General features: G+C 44.4%; 1 protein-coding gene across 1 annotated transcript in view; it reads left to right on the forward strand.

Annotated features, from left to right (window-relative positions):
- Positions 1-13730, forward strand: part of LOC147706528 (alpha-2-macroglobulin-like protein 1) — a 268374-nt gene that overhangs the window by 31614 nt on the left and 223030 nt on the right. The window contains exons 2-5 of the mRNA XM_086932997.1: positions 2646-2829; positions 7707-7869; positions 8719-8771; positions 9427-9447. Of these exons, the coding sequence (XP_086789123.1) occupies positions 2646-2829; positions 7707-7869; positions 8719-8771; positions 9427-9447 (421 nt within the window). The remainder of the gene's footprint in view (positions 1-2645; positions 2830-7706; positions 7870-8718; positions 8772-9426; positions 9448-13730) is intronic.

Raw genomic sequence — 13730 nt, forward strand, 5'->3', positions numbered from 1 at the left:
GACCATGAATGGAGAAATGTGCAGTCCCTGGAGGTGGGGTGAGACGCCATCAACAGAGCACAAGAGGGAGATGAGGGAAGGCAAATTGCCAAGGAAGAAAGCCAGACATTATTGTGCACCTCCCTACATGCACTGGTGGCACACCTTCCTACAAATGCTGGTGGCACCCCTTCCTACATTCGCTTGTGGAAGACCTTCCTACATGTGCTGGTAGCACAGCAACCTACATACGCTGGTGGCACACCATCCTAGACATGCTGCTGGCACACCATCCTACACGCATTGGTGGCGCACCTTCCTACACGTGCTGGTGGCACACCATCCAACATGCACTTGTGGCACACCATCCTACACGTGCTGGTGGCACACCATCCAACATGCACTTGTGGCACACCTTCCTACACGTGCTGGTGGCACCCTTCCTACACGTGCTGGTGGCACACCATCCTACATGCGTTGGTGGCACACCTTCCTGCAATTGCTGGTGGCACACCTTCCTAGACGTGCTGGTGGCACACCTTCCTACACGTGCTGGTGGCACACCATCCTACGTGCACTGGTGGCACACCTTCCTGCACGTGCTAGTGACACACCTTCCAACATGCGCTGGTGGCACACCATCCTACATGCGCTGGTGGCACACCATCCTACATGCGCTGGTGGCACACCATCCTACATGCGCTGGTGGCACACATGCTGGTGACACACCTTCCAACATGCGCTGGTGGCAGACACTCCTACACTCACTGGTGGCACACCTTCCTACTTGCGCTGTTGGCACACCATCCTACATGCACTGGTAACTCCCCTTCCTACTCGTGCTGGTGGCACACCATCCTACATGCACTGGTAACGCACCTTCCTACTCGTGCTAGTGGCACAACATCCTACATGCACTGGTGGCACACCTTCCTACTTGCGCTGTTGGCACACCATCCTACATGCACTGGTAACGCACCTTCCTACTCGTGCTGATGGCACACCATCCTACAGCACTGGTAACGCACCTTCCTACTCGTGCTAGTGGCACAACATCCTACATGCACTGGTGGCACACCTTCCTACATGCACTGGTGGCAAACCTTCCTACATGCACTGGTGACACACCTTCCTACACGCACTGGTGGCAAACCTTCCTACACACACTGGTGGCACACCTCCCTACATGCACTGGTGACACACCTTCCTACACGTGCTGTTGGCAGACCTTCCTACAAATGCTGGTGGCACCCCTACCTACATGCGCTGGTAGCACACCAACCTACAAACCCTGGTGGCACACCATCCTAGATGTGCTGATTGCACACCTTCCTACACGCACTGGTGGCACACCTTCCTACACGCGGTGGTGGCACACCTTCCTACACGCACTGGTGGCACACCTTCCTACAGGCGCTGGTGGCACACCTTCCTACAGGCGCTGGTGGCACACCTTCCTACAGGCGCTGGTGGCACACCTTCCTACACGCGGTGGTGGCACACCTTCCTACAGGCGCTGGTGGCACACCTTCCTACACGCGGTGGTGGCACACCTTCCTAGATGTGCTGGTGGCACACTTTCCTACATGCGCTGGTGAAACACCTTCGTTATTATTGCTCATGATATATGTGTGATGCAAAGAAGACAGACAAGTGAAAGAGAGTCAATATTTGATAGGGAGCAATAAAGTGAGAGCGTAATTCTTTGATACACACACACACAACCCCCTACATCCAATATTGTAATGAGCATTGTCCTAGAATGATATGATATGAAGGAGATTTGTAATGCGCAGAACAATAACCCGCAGGTATCAAGGCGCCTAACAAAATGATCGGTAATAGAGATAGAAGACCTTACATATAGGCTTGCCGAAAGAGGAGAGTTTTTAGGGCAGTCCGGAAATTCTGTAAAGACGGAAGGGATCTCAGGTCCAGGGGAAGGTCATTTCACCATTTGGGGGCTAGAGTGGAAAAGGCCCTGCCACCCCATCTAGCTCTTCGTACGCGGGGGGCTGTCAGAAGCAATTTCCCGGAGGAACGCAAGTCCCTCCCAGGAATGTAGTGGGAAATGATGGACCCGATTCCAGAGTCGCTGTTTTTGACGATGGCTCTGTAGGTCAAGCATAGGACTTTGAACCTGATTCGATGTTCTACCGGTAGCCAGTGCAGCGTTTTCCTGGCCGCAGTGGCTGAGGAACGTCTGGGAATATCCAGAACAAATCTGGCTATGGCGTTTTGGACTACCTGTAAGCGCTGTAGGTGGCTCCTATTAAGCCCAGCATACAGCGCATTACAGTAGTCCAAACGAGAACCAATGAGTGCAACAGCTATTTGTTTTCTAGCCTGCAGGGAAAGATATCAGAATACTGCAATCGCAGAATCACCACAATATGTGGACATAGGGTGGTTGATTCCAGCACCCACTTTAAAGGCTACCCATGGCTCCCTTGTCTGTGCATCTCAGATCCAACCTTTGAAGAACTAAATCAATACCATGTTTATGAGTGAGTGAGTGGGTGAGGATGAAGGACCGAGAAAGGGAGACTGAGGAAGGGCCCTAATGGAACAGATGTGAGTGTGAGGGAGGGCCCTAAAACAGCAATGGGGAGTGTTATGGTACTAGCGAGAACAGTACCCTTGACCTCTGAATTCTTCCCTTCCAGGCACTATGCAGTACTGATCCCGGCACAGATCCGCTTTCCGCACACAGAACGGGCCTGCGTCCATCTCAACGGCCTCAATGGGACTGCACATGTGACAGTCAAACTTCACCTGCAGGAGGTCAACCTAACCCTCCTTGACGAAAAAGTTGAACCCTCCACATACTTCAAATGTGTCTCTTTCCAGGTACAGTATCCAGGCTTTGTGGGTGGGAGGGGGCTGGAGGCACTGTGAGTGTATGGTCGGCAGTGTCCAGGTCCTAGAGGTTAAAAGCTGACACAGCTATAGTACTGAATCCCCGCTAGTTGCCTAGAATTGCAAGGTCCAAGGTAAAGGTTAACGTCTGAACGTACATGTAGGTGAACCACCACCTTACCCACAAGTGGTAGATACTTCATAGTACATACCTAAAGACAGTACTTAATTTGATCCGGTGGTGTCCGGTGCTCAACACCAGCACTTATTTGTCAACACGTATGCCCTTATGACAGTCTGCCACATGGTGGAGCTGTTTGTCTAATTTAGTTATTAGCACAACAACAGTTGTTTATTAATTCAACATGCATTAAAAAGACTAATGCCTGTACCCAAGACTTTCTTATAGCTTTTGAGACATTGGAATATTCTGAATTGTCACACCTACAGGAGTGTGATGGCTTGCAGTTGTGTTGGCACTGGCATTGACTGTACTAGCAGGAGCAATGTGTGGAGCATGACACTTTAGCCTCCTGATGTGGCCCTGGCACTTACATTTCTACAAAGTAAGCCATCCTCATAGAATGTTCCGGTCATCTAGGTACCTTTCGATCTTTATGTCCATGATAAACCTCTTACATCTCTTTATCGTCTTCAAACTACTTTTTTGATTTTGCTAATCTTCTTATCTACTTCAGCTCTGGGTGAATGTAAACATTAGCTGCTCTGATTTAAGACTAAACTTAGCTCCAGAATGATCCTGATCCCCATGAGCCTGGGTGTGTGCTGTTTAGGGGCCTTTACATCTATCTGTGGTCACAGACTTTGCAGATGCCGCAGACGCACCAACTGTATCCAAGAGGCACCCACACTATGCCGCGGGTTCCAAAATCTCTTAGAAGTTTGTGTATTCGTGCAATTATATGTTAAACTAAATATGTACAAACTTGCCTCACACTATTACATACACAATGACCAAGACTATGAAAGAGAACTGCTGTATCACTGTTATCCACAAGTTACTTATACACCTTAGCTGGGTTTATATAAATAAATGTGCTTTTATTCTTTAGCATGAGTCCAGTAGTCTTCAAAAAAGCTCACCATTGGCAAATTGCAGCAAAACAGTACAAAAAGTTGCCAACCCCAAGATATTCTCAGCAGAATTAGTTTTCCATGTTTCAAGGATTCTGATCCTGTCATCCTTTCCTTTTTCTAGGCCCTACAGAGGAGGGACTTCCACAGAATCTTTTCCTTCTGTTTACCCATAAATTGTACGTTTTCTAAGGTTCTTAACACCTTAACGGCTATGGAACGTCCAGCTCCAGTGCTGGACGTTCCATTGCGCAGGTGCAGTTCGAACGTTCAACGGCCGACGGCAGCACTACGGAGGTAGTGGTGCCGTCGGCCGCCGAACGTGCGCAGCACTTAAGGGGTTAAAGTATGCACTGAGCAGTATATACTCCTTTACTCACACTCACTCATTCCAGCAAAAATCAGTAGCATCTTCTCTCTGAATCTGCATGTGGGCCTAACCCACGAGGGCTTCACAGTTCATGAGCAGCATCACACTTCTTGGGCCCGATTCACAACATTTACTTACTTGTAGTAAAGTTATGAGAATAGAGTCTCCACGTTCGTGGTGGAGCCTCTGCCCTCAGGATGGAATCATCGCATTCGTGCAGAATCTCCTCACGGCGCACTCTATGCAGCGCACTATGCGGAGATTCCATCCCCAGTGCTCATCTTGGACATTCCACAACGCCCACATCTCACTGTACCTCAACGCACTCCGCTGGCTCCCCGTCCAGCAAAGATGCAGATTGAAGCTGCTCATGTACGCCTACAAAGCCCTCAACAAAATCAGACCAGCATACCTCAACCAACGCCTCAACTTCTACCAACCGACCAGACACATCTGGTCAGCCTCCGGGTTACCACATGCACCCCTATGGGGACGATTCTTCTACCGCGCTGTGAAATCCTGGAACGATCTCCTGCTACACCTCAGAACCGCCCCCTTCCTCGTGGACTTTCAAAAGAAGCTCACGACCTGTCTCTTCAAGAAAAAACACTCATAATTCAATTCATCCACCTTTCTCGTGTCCTTGCCCTAGTCAGCACCTGGATATCCTCACAGATAATTAGCCGTGCTTTAGAAATCCACACAACATAACAGTGCGGAAATTCCACCACGAGTGTGGAGACTACGCACTCGTAACTTTCCTACGCGTAAGTCCCTTTGTGAATCGGGGCCCTCAGCCACCCAGATTCACTCTGTGGTTGCATCCATCATGTGCCAGCTTCACTCCTCGTTCGTTTCCGGGGCTCGTCCTCCTGACTCGATTTTCATAATCCTGGTTGTATGACAGCATATCAGATACAACAGAATTATTTAGCATTTACCTTTCATCAATACATCACACATAATTAAATAATTTTTAGTAGGAGCTACTCACTTTACCACTCTATTGTCTACAGTTATGTAATCTTCCATTATACTATAGCCTGCCGTAGCGGGCTATACCAGCTATTAAAAGCCCACTGCAGCGTAAAAGGCCCAAGCTGAAGGCGAGGGACTTCAACAAGGCAGCGGGACTTTAATAGCCGGTATAGCCCAGCTACGAAGGGCTATAAGGCTATTAGAACATTCTGCTACTAGAGGGCAGAATGCTCTAACACATTAAACAAAGGCTTTAGTGAGCGCGAGGGGATTGAAATTCCCTCAGGCTCCCTGAAGCCTTTGTTCACAGCCACAGCTGCGAACAAAGAAGCTTTGGAATGTTGGAGCTCCGGGTTTATACCAGTCATTATAAGCCCGGAGATCCTCCATTGTTTTCAGTGGAGATCCCAACATTCCAATGTTCTAATATACTATATGATTTCGTTAGTATATACGTTCAGTCTAATTGCACATCTAGCCCTGACCGTTGCCCTAATAGTTACATCACAAATTACCTAACTATATGGGGTACAGGTAATTTAAAGGTAGAAGGTATTATGATTCCCCATGCCATTGTGATGCAATTACAGTGATATTACTGTAGCACAGTATTTTTTATGCAATATTGTGATTATGCACAGGCGCATGAGGAACTGACCCAGTGCTTAATTTGAGCCAGTGGTTTCCTGAGCTCAGCACCTGCAGTTAATTGCTAACACCGGCACTTATGACAGTCTGCCACATGGTGGCACTGTTTGTTTATTTAGAGTTGAGCATAACAACAATTGTATCTTAATTACAAATAACTAATACCTGCCACTCAATCCATTCGTATAGCTTTGGGGGCCTGGAATAGTCTGAAGTGTCATACTTGTATAAGTGTGATGGTTAATAGGTGTCTCTGTACTGTCGTTGGCAGTACTGTCCGGGGCAATGGATGGTCCAAGAGGCAATGGCAGTAAGGAGTGCCCTGGCACTTATTCTTTTAAAAATCAAGCACTGAATTGACCATTTTCTTCGGTCATGAGCTGGTGTCACTCACACACTGTCTGCAGAGGTCACAGATCTCCACTTTTTCTTCTCTCTCTAAATGTCTAGGTAAAGGGGTCTCTCTAACCTCCTTCATGTTCTGTCTCATCCGCTTTTGACAAAAACTGGTCCAAATTATGAAAAGAAACCTTCAGGCATTTTTGTGACTAAATAGTGTTTAACTATGCCATGTCACTCCATAGGCTCACCACTCGCTGATTTAAAAACTCAAGTCGACTCAGTCTGGAACTTTTCCCCTCGAGTACCAACTCTTCAACAAATAATGATTCGAGCAAAAAAAGGAATGATGGTGAAATGAAAACCAGTAACATATGGCAATTAGATAGTTGTATTAAAAAAACCAAGAAAGCATTTTCCAATGCATTCTTGTTTTTTTTTATTACAACTATCTAATTGTCATATTTTACATCTTTAGTTAAGTTGAGGAAGGGTGGCGGCCTAGTGAGTGCAGCCGCCGGCTTTGGAACTGGGCACCCAGATCGATAGCCCTCTGCTCAACATCCAGTGATTTGGGGAAAATCACCTCATCTAACAGCCTCAACCAACAAAGGCGTGACGTTTTCTAGTTCTGTTGTAAAGTGTTTAAATGTCCTTGCGCAAAAATAGCTCTCTATAAAACTACAAAAAGGTTTTACAATCTGTATGGAATTAGTTTTGTTCCACGATGAGAATTCATACATGTTATAGTTCGCAAGATAGCCAAACATGTCAAAGTGCTTGCCGTTGACATATGGCCTGATCTGTAGGCTGTGCAGTTTTATCTTGATAGAGCCAGCTCAGCATTTCATCCTTCAGAGGTTTAAAAATTGAGAAAAAATTACATTGTGGCAATTATTATTCAAAGTGCTTCAAAGGGTAAAAAGTGCAGTTTGAAGCACTACATAAAAACAAATCCAGAATCTATCATCATTTTAATTATTATTATATTAAAACAACTTTTAAGGGTTCACATTTCGCCTCATATGGTGTCCTGTTGCTTTAGTACCGCAACTAGATTTACTGAAGAAGCAAGATTGTGTGTTTATACAGAGTGCAGCAGTTTTGAGTTCTGCGCAAATCCTTATTTTGGTGATGGTAAACACAGCTCACAATAAAAACTGCACTCGATGGTATGAGTTTGTACCTGATGTGGTATTGTCTCTTGTGATACCATGTGACATCGGTTTGTTTCCAATTCAGGATTCTAGGCTTTGCTGTAGTTACCACGCCTTCAGGGTTTTCCGCAAATAACTTTCTGCATGTAGAATTCACATTGGGTCTAATTCACAAACTGCACTTTTGAGTAAGTTTACTCTTTTGTAGCCCCTGTCAATGATACCCTGATAGAATGTGCAGTGAAACCTTTCATGTGTGATATGGTTCTGTTCCCTTACAGGTGCCGCTCCCCGCTGGTGGCTCCGAGGAGGTTGGGCAAGTGGGCATTTCTGTTGAGTCTGAGGGCCACACACTGGAAAACAAGAAGAAGGTGCTTTTGAGGACTGTCAAAAGTGGGACATTTGTGCAGACCGACAAGGCCGTGTACAAGCCGGGACAGACAGGTACCCCTCAGATATATTCTCCCTTCTGACTTCCAGACAGATCTTGGTTAGGAGTTTTGAGGAGTTCAATCTCTCCACCCATTCGAAGCGCACATAGTGTAGCAATATAAGCGAAGGAAGGAGAATGGAGTGGAGCGATTGTGAGGAAAATTGCAAACTCAGAACTTTTGAAAGATGAAGGATGACTAAAAAGTAGTACTGAAACATGAGTAAAAAAACAAGTGATACCAACAGTGAAGGAAAAAACAAGTGATACCAACAGTGAAGGAAAAAACAAGTGATACCAACGTGAAGGAAAAAACAAGTGATACCAACAGTGAAGGAAAAAACAATCAGAAAAAACGGACATTGAAGGGATCATGATGTTCAGAGAGGAAATAAAGGGCCAGGCAATGATTGAAGGAATCATTGGAGGGAAAATGAGAGACAAGATGAGGAGGATGGGAGGTAAATAGTAAAGAAAAATGTGCTTGAAACCCTGATGAAAGAAGTGGAAAGTTGAGGTTAATACACTTGTATGATTATGGACAATCAATGACACTTAACATGGTGTGGCAGTGAAAAAGAGAAAGTGGATGCGTTACTTGGGGTCCAATTCACAATGTTTTTTCAGTAATTAAGTCAAATTAACTAATGGGCAAAAGCTCAGTGAATTGAATTGAGTACAGTATTGTGTGGCTGCTCCAACCTCCAGCTAAACTAATAAGTCATGTTCCTCAACCACTTTGAGAGAAGTGCGGTGAGGCACACTCCTATACTCTGGAAGAAGGTGCACTTGAACTGATCTCAAGGTATGGGGGTTCTCTTACCCAAAAGCCGCCCACTAACGCTCACTTCTTGCCTTTACAGTGAAGTTTCGCATTGTGACTCTGAATGAGGACTTTATTGCAGAGAACAAGCCGGTAAGTAATGCTGAGCTGAGCAATGCGATGCTCTTCATGGGCAAAGAAGAGACAATTAAATGTGTCAGATGGGTGTCTGCCTAGAAACACCTTTCCAGTAGCCACTGAGAACTTCTGAATGATTAGAAAAACTCAAGAGATCAGTGCACCTAATCGTATTACCTTGGTTCATACTTCTATGGAGTGTGAACAAACTGAAAACCACTGTACGAAGCCCGCTGGTAATGTCTAGTGCATACTTAAAGCAGACATAAAGCCTACGACTCTCTGATCCTCAAAGGACAGTCCATTTCTCTATTCTTTTTGTACAACTCTCTCTCGATCTACCTCTAAAACACAACAAATACAGAAAAGGACCGTGTTTTTAAATGGCATTTTCCACATGGCTACATTTAAGTTTTCTTAGATATAATTGGCTTACTGGCATTATTTGTTAATATTTTTATGGTTAGCAAATTTCCTTAGTATGGTGGTTTAGGAAGGATATAGTTCACTCTGATAATTTGTCAGGCTTCAAATCTATTATAGCTTGTAAGTGAGATAAGCGCCATGTTGAGGGCTCAGTAGTTTGTGCACCAATTTTACTTCATACAAGGACACCTCTAACATGGATTTAACTGTCTTCTTTCTAACCATCTCCTCTGTTCTCTTTCAGTACTCACTCGTGCAAATCCAGGTAAGCACTTTTAAGATGTCTGCTTTGTCTATCATGCCTTTTTAGTTGTTCACCTCCTGTTAAATTTATTATGTTTGGTATGTCTTGGTTGCTTTTTTACAGAATTTGTATTTTTTTTTCTGCCGCATTTGTGGAGTTTGGCAGCTGATTTGCCGTAAAGCACTATTGAGGACAAAGGGATTCCGTTGTGATGGTTAGTTGAATTAATGAGTCCGGTGACTTTCTGGCAGGTAGACACAAGGAATGGCCAGTGGATGGAGAACTGGATTGTGGGTCTTATACCATGATGTTGCTCTCTTCTTTGATTAGGAATTGGGTTTCAGGGGTGTTAGAGGTTGGAGATGGATAAAAGCTACGGTTGTATAACCTAGATTTCAATCAATCAGGATTTATGAAGCGCAGCTAGTTCATCTAAAGGGTATCCAGGCGCTACTCTTTTGGTGGAATTCATAATATCGTGCATCTCTCTCCATCGTTACAGTAATCCCCTTATTCTGAGCTGTGGAAGTTCACGCGAATGGAATTCCCCACACCCAATTCCGGCGGTCTGTGGGCACAGAATCACCAGGTCCGCAAACTGCAGAACTGATATTTCCATTCCCAGAGACACCTCACTTGTTTACTTGCTGGTGGAGCATCTGTGCATGGAGCGAGAATGGGGGCGTCAGTGAGGAACAGATGATTGGGGGTGCAGGAGACGGATAGTTAACAGAGCATGGTGACTTAGGTGCTAGATAAACAAAAGCTGAAATTGGAAGTAATATGGCTTGAGGGGGAAGGAGAGCAAAAGATGAAAGGCGAGAGTCAAGGTTGTCAGGCAGGACAAACCGAAGAGGGAGACCATGGAAAATCATGCACTCTCATGGAGTGCTGAAAGGGAAAGAAACAAATACCCCCTCGAGTCGAAAAGGAAAAACTCATTCAACGAGAATACTACGAGTCTGATATGCTCCTGCATGAGACAAATCCATGACTAGGGAAGAAAGCTATCAAATCAAGATCAGAGACCTAAAAAAAACAACAAAGCCACTCAATCATGAGCAAGGGTCTGTCCCAAATTCTATTCTAAGTATATGCAATGTATTGGAAACAATAGGTCGGTGATGCTAAGCTAAATTTGTCTGTAGCAAGACCTAAAAAAGAACATATCTTCAATCCCTATGCCTATTTCACAAAATGAATGTGTTATTTGTGGGTTTGATGTTAGTACAATAAACAATACATTGGTACAAGAAAGACTTAGGTCGTTGAATAACATGGGTCTGATTCACAAAGGTATACAATGTGTAATTTGTGCCTGCACATTTACCTATGTTGGTAGGAGATATTCATACACAATATGCATTCTTGCCAATTTACTTATCTTCTGACTATTTGTAAGGAGTACGTGTTTTTTGATAAAATCTTTGTGAATCTGGTCCTATGGATTCATCCAGCTACGGAAAAGTGTCCTTTTGTCTTAATTCATGTTCTTTCAGAGTAGCAGGCCCCTTTGTGGACTCACTTTATCATCCACGCATTTAAAAAAAGCATCAATGCCGGAGCAATTCAAGGACGGGACAGGTGTCTCCAACCAGTGGATCGTGGGCTATCAGTAGATCCCAGTCACCTTCAGATTAGCTCACAGCCTTGAGTTCATTTTTAAATAAGCACAGGGTCATATTTTCCCTTTTAAAGTTGGAGGAAGACTATGTTTATTTTACATTATTATCATCAGGATGCAGATAGCAGGGTCTGGTAATAAGCAGTGCTCAGTCAGATGTATGACCCAGACTGGGGCACAGAGGTGAACAACTCAAGCACTGAGGTATTTAACTCTTGATTAAAAGTCCTTGTCAACTCATTATTGGAGCTGTGAACAAAAGTATGTTTCTGAATGCTTTTTAATGGGAGAAAATGAAAATGGAAGGTTACCTTAATGATTAAATAAACTCTTCATTTTAATTTTCTCTCATTTCAAAGTGCATTTACAAACCGCAATCCCCTTACTCCCAGTAGACACTGTGCCAGAAGTATAACTAAAAAATACAGCAATGTTTTTTAAATGAGTGAAATTTAAAGTGCAGAAAAATGTTCCATAATATGAACATTTTTGCAGAAATTTTTTCTGCACTTTAAATTTCTCCCATAAAAAAAATGATTGTAAGTTTGTGTCACACATGTAACTGGGCTGCATATGGTGAAAGGTATGTCCTGTGCCACAAGTACATATGACACAGACTCTCAGTCACCCAATCCAAATATATCCCATTCATGAACACACATGCTCATACATCCCCAAAGGCCACACTCTCCCTGACACACATGCCAGCCCTTTCATAGTGCCCATAATCAATGTATTTTGCTCAAACCATAGTATCTGGCTCTACGGACACGAGGCTTAAAATAAATAAAGCTGGGAATGGGGGTGCCTGGTAACGCTGCACAAGTTGTTTTGTATTCAGTAGCTCACAATGATTTTCTCAGATCAGAAGTGGCTCTCACTGCAGAAAAGGTTGGAGACTCTAAACCCACTTTTTATTACATACAATGAAAGTTTCCACAGAAGCCCTGTATTCGTGTATCTGTATGTAGTAATAGGATAGCGTGGGCTTCACCGCATACATAGAGATCTGAATGGTAGTGGAGTTGTACAAGAGGGAATCCACAAAGACAGCGAAAAGCATGAGAATCTACTAGACTTCAATTCCAGAGGGATAGTTTGTTCAAAATGTAGGTTTTGAACAGGGCTTTTTTAATGGCCACCAGTCAGTGGTAAACAGATTATTTTCTTTTCTGTAAAACGGTTCCAAGGTATGAGTGCATATCATGGAATCAGTGTTTCAGAAATAGAAATGTTTAGTTGAGGAATGGTGAGAAGGTGTTGTGGTTTACTTCTTGTGAACTTTGAGCCTCCACGCAGTGACATTTTCTCTTTGAGGTACGTAGGTATTACTCAAGACATTTATTCCAGTGATCTGTACATTAAGTAGGAGATAGTTATGTTTTATTAAAGGGGTTATATCATCAGACTTTGTTCATCTCGATGTGATAATCTGCTGAGGGTAGAATTACATTGAAAGGGAATAAATAGTGGTTGGAGACCACTAGTATGTCTCTTCCCAAATCAATGTGGGTTGAACAAAAGTTTGTACTCCATCACCCTATGCTCTGTTCCTTCATCTTTGAAGGGAGGCTTAATATTCAACTTATTTAAGAAACCGAATCAGGACGTTCACACCCTAAGTGATTACCAGTCTAATACTAACTTACCCATGCTCACCAAACTGGTAAAGTATGTTCAGACGGCCAATTCAAAAACTTTTATGACCCATACCACTACTGTTCCAAGTTCAATGTAGCTTCTGGAATTTTGCCATGGGATATGTTGATGGAAATTAAGCTACTATTGTTATTAAATGTGTTTGTCGTTGGTAGAGGTATGCACCCAGTCTAAGCAAGAACCACGATCCCAGTCAGGGTAAGCTAGAGACATACTGAAAGAAAGCCTGTGCTCACCCTCAGAGCTTGGCACAGAGCAGTCAGTCTTATAAAGAGGCAATGTGTAAAGTAGTTGTGCAACTTGCAAACAGTAACACAATGAAATTACCACTAAAAAAACTCCACACAGATTTAGAAAAATAGATCACAATTTACGATGAAAATAACAAAAATCCAAAGTGTAGAAGTGGAGTTATTGAATATCAGAAGAATGAAAGCAGTATAGCACTTAAAAACAAATAACACAAAAATGGGTTATCTGGTCGTGCTGGACCTGGGCAAAGTCAAAGTTCAGGCTAACTTAGATGGAGAGTAGGCCAACTACAGGACCCACGCTGGCCCCGGTGAACAGAGTACCTTTCCTGATTGCAACACAAGATGTATTGTGAGACGTGTCGATGCTGATCTCGCAAGTCGAGAGATGCATCAATCTATTCCAGGCATTGGCGGGGAAGTGCCGGTTCCATAGACGAGGTGCTAAGCTGCGATGCAGGAGAGCATGGATACTCGCAAACTTTCTCTCAGGGGCCAAATTTACAGTGTGGTTTGTGTCCGAGGGCCGCACCGGTGGGGGCGGGGTCAGTGGGGGAGGGTGCGGGGCTAGAGCAACAAGAAAAAAACTGACAATGAGGTTGAACACAGGTCCCTGCAGCGGACGCCTTCGTCCACTGAGCTAACAAACCATATATATATACTAGCAGCCCGTCCCGACCTTGTCCGGGTGCTTTCAGGCTTCCCCCTACCCCCGCCTGCCCCGACATTGCCCAGCAGCCCGTGCCCCCGCCCGCCCCGTCCCCCGCCTG

The sequence above is a fragment of the Lissotriton vulgaris genome, chromosome 7 (assembly GCF_964263255.1).
Source record: "Lissotriton vulgaris chromosome 7, aLisVul1.2, whole genome shotgun sequence".
Classification (NCBI taxonomy): domain Eukaryota; kingdom Metazoa; phylum Chordata; class Amphibia; order Caudata; family Salamandridae; genus Lissotriton; species Lissotriton vulgaris.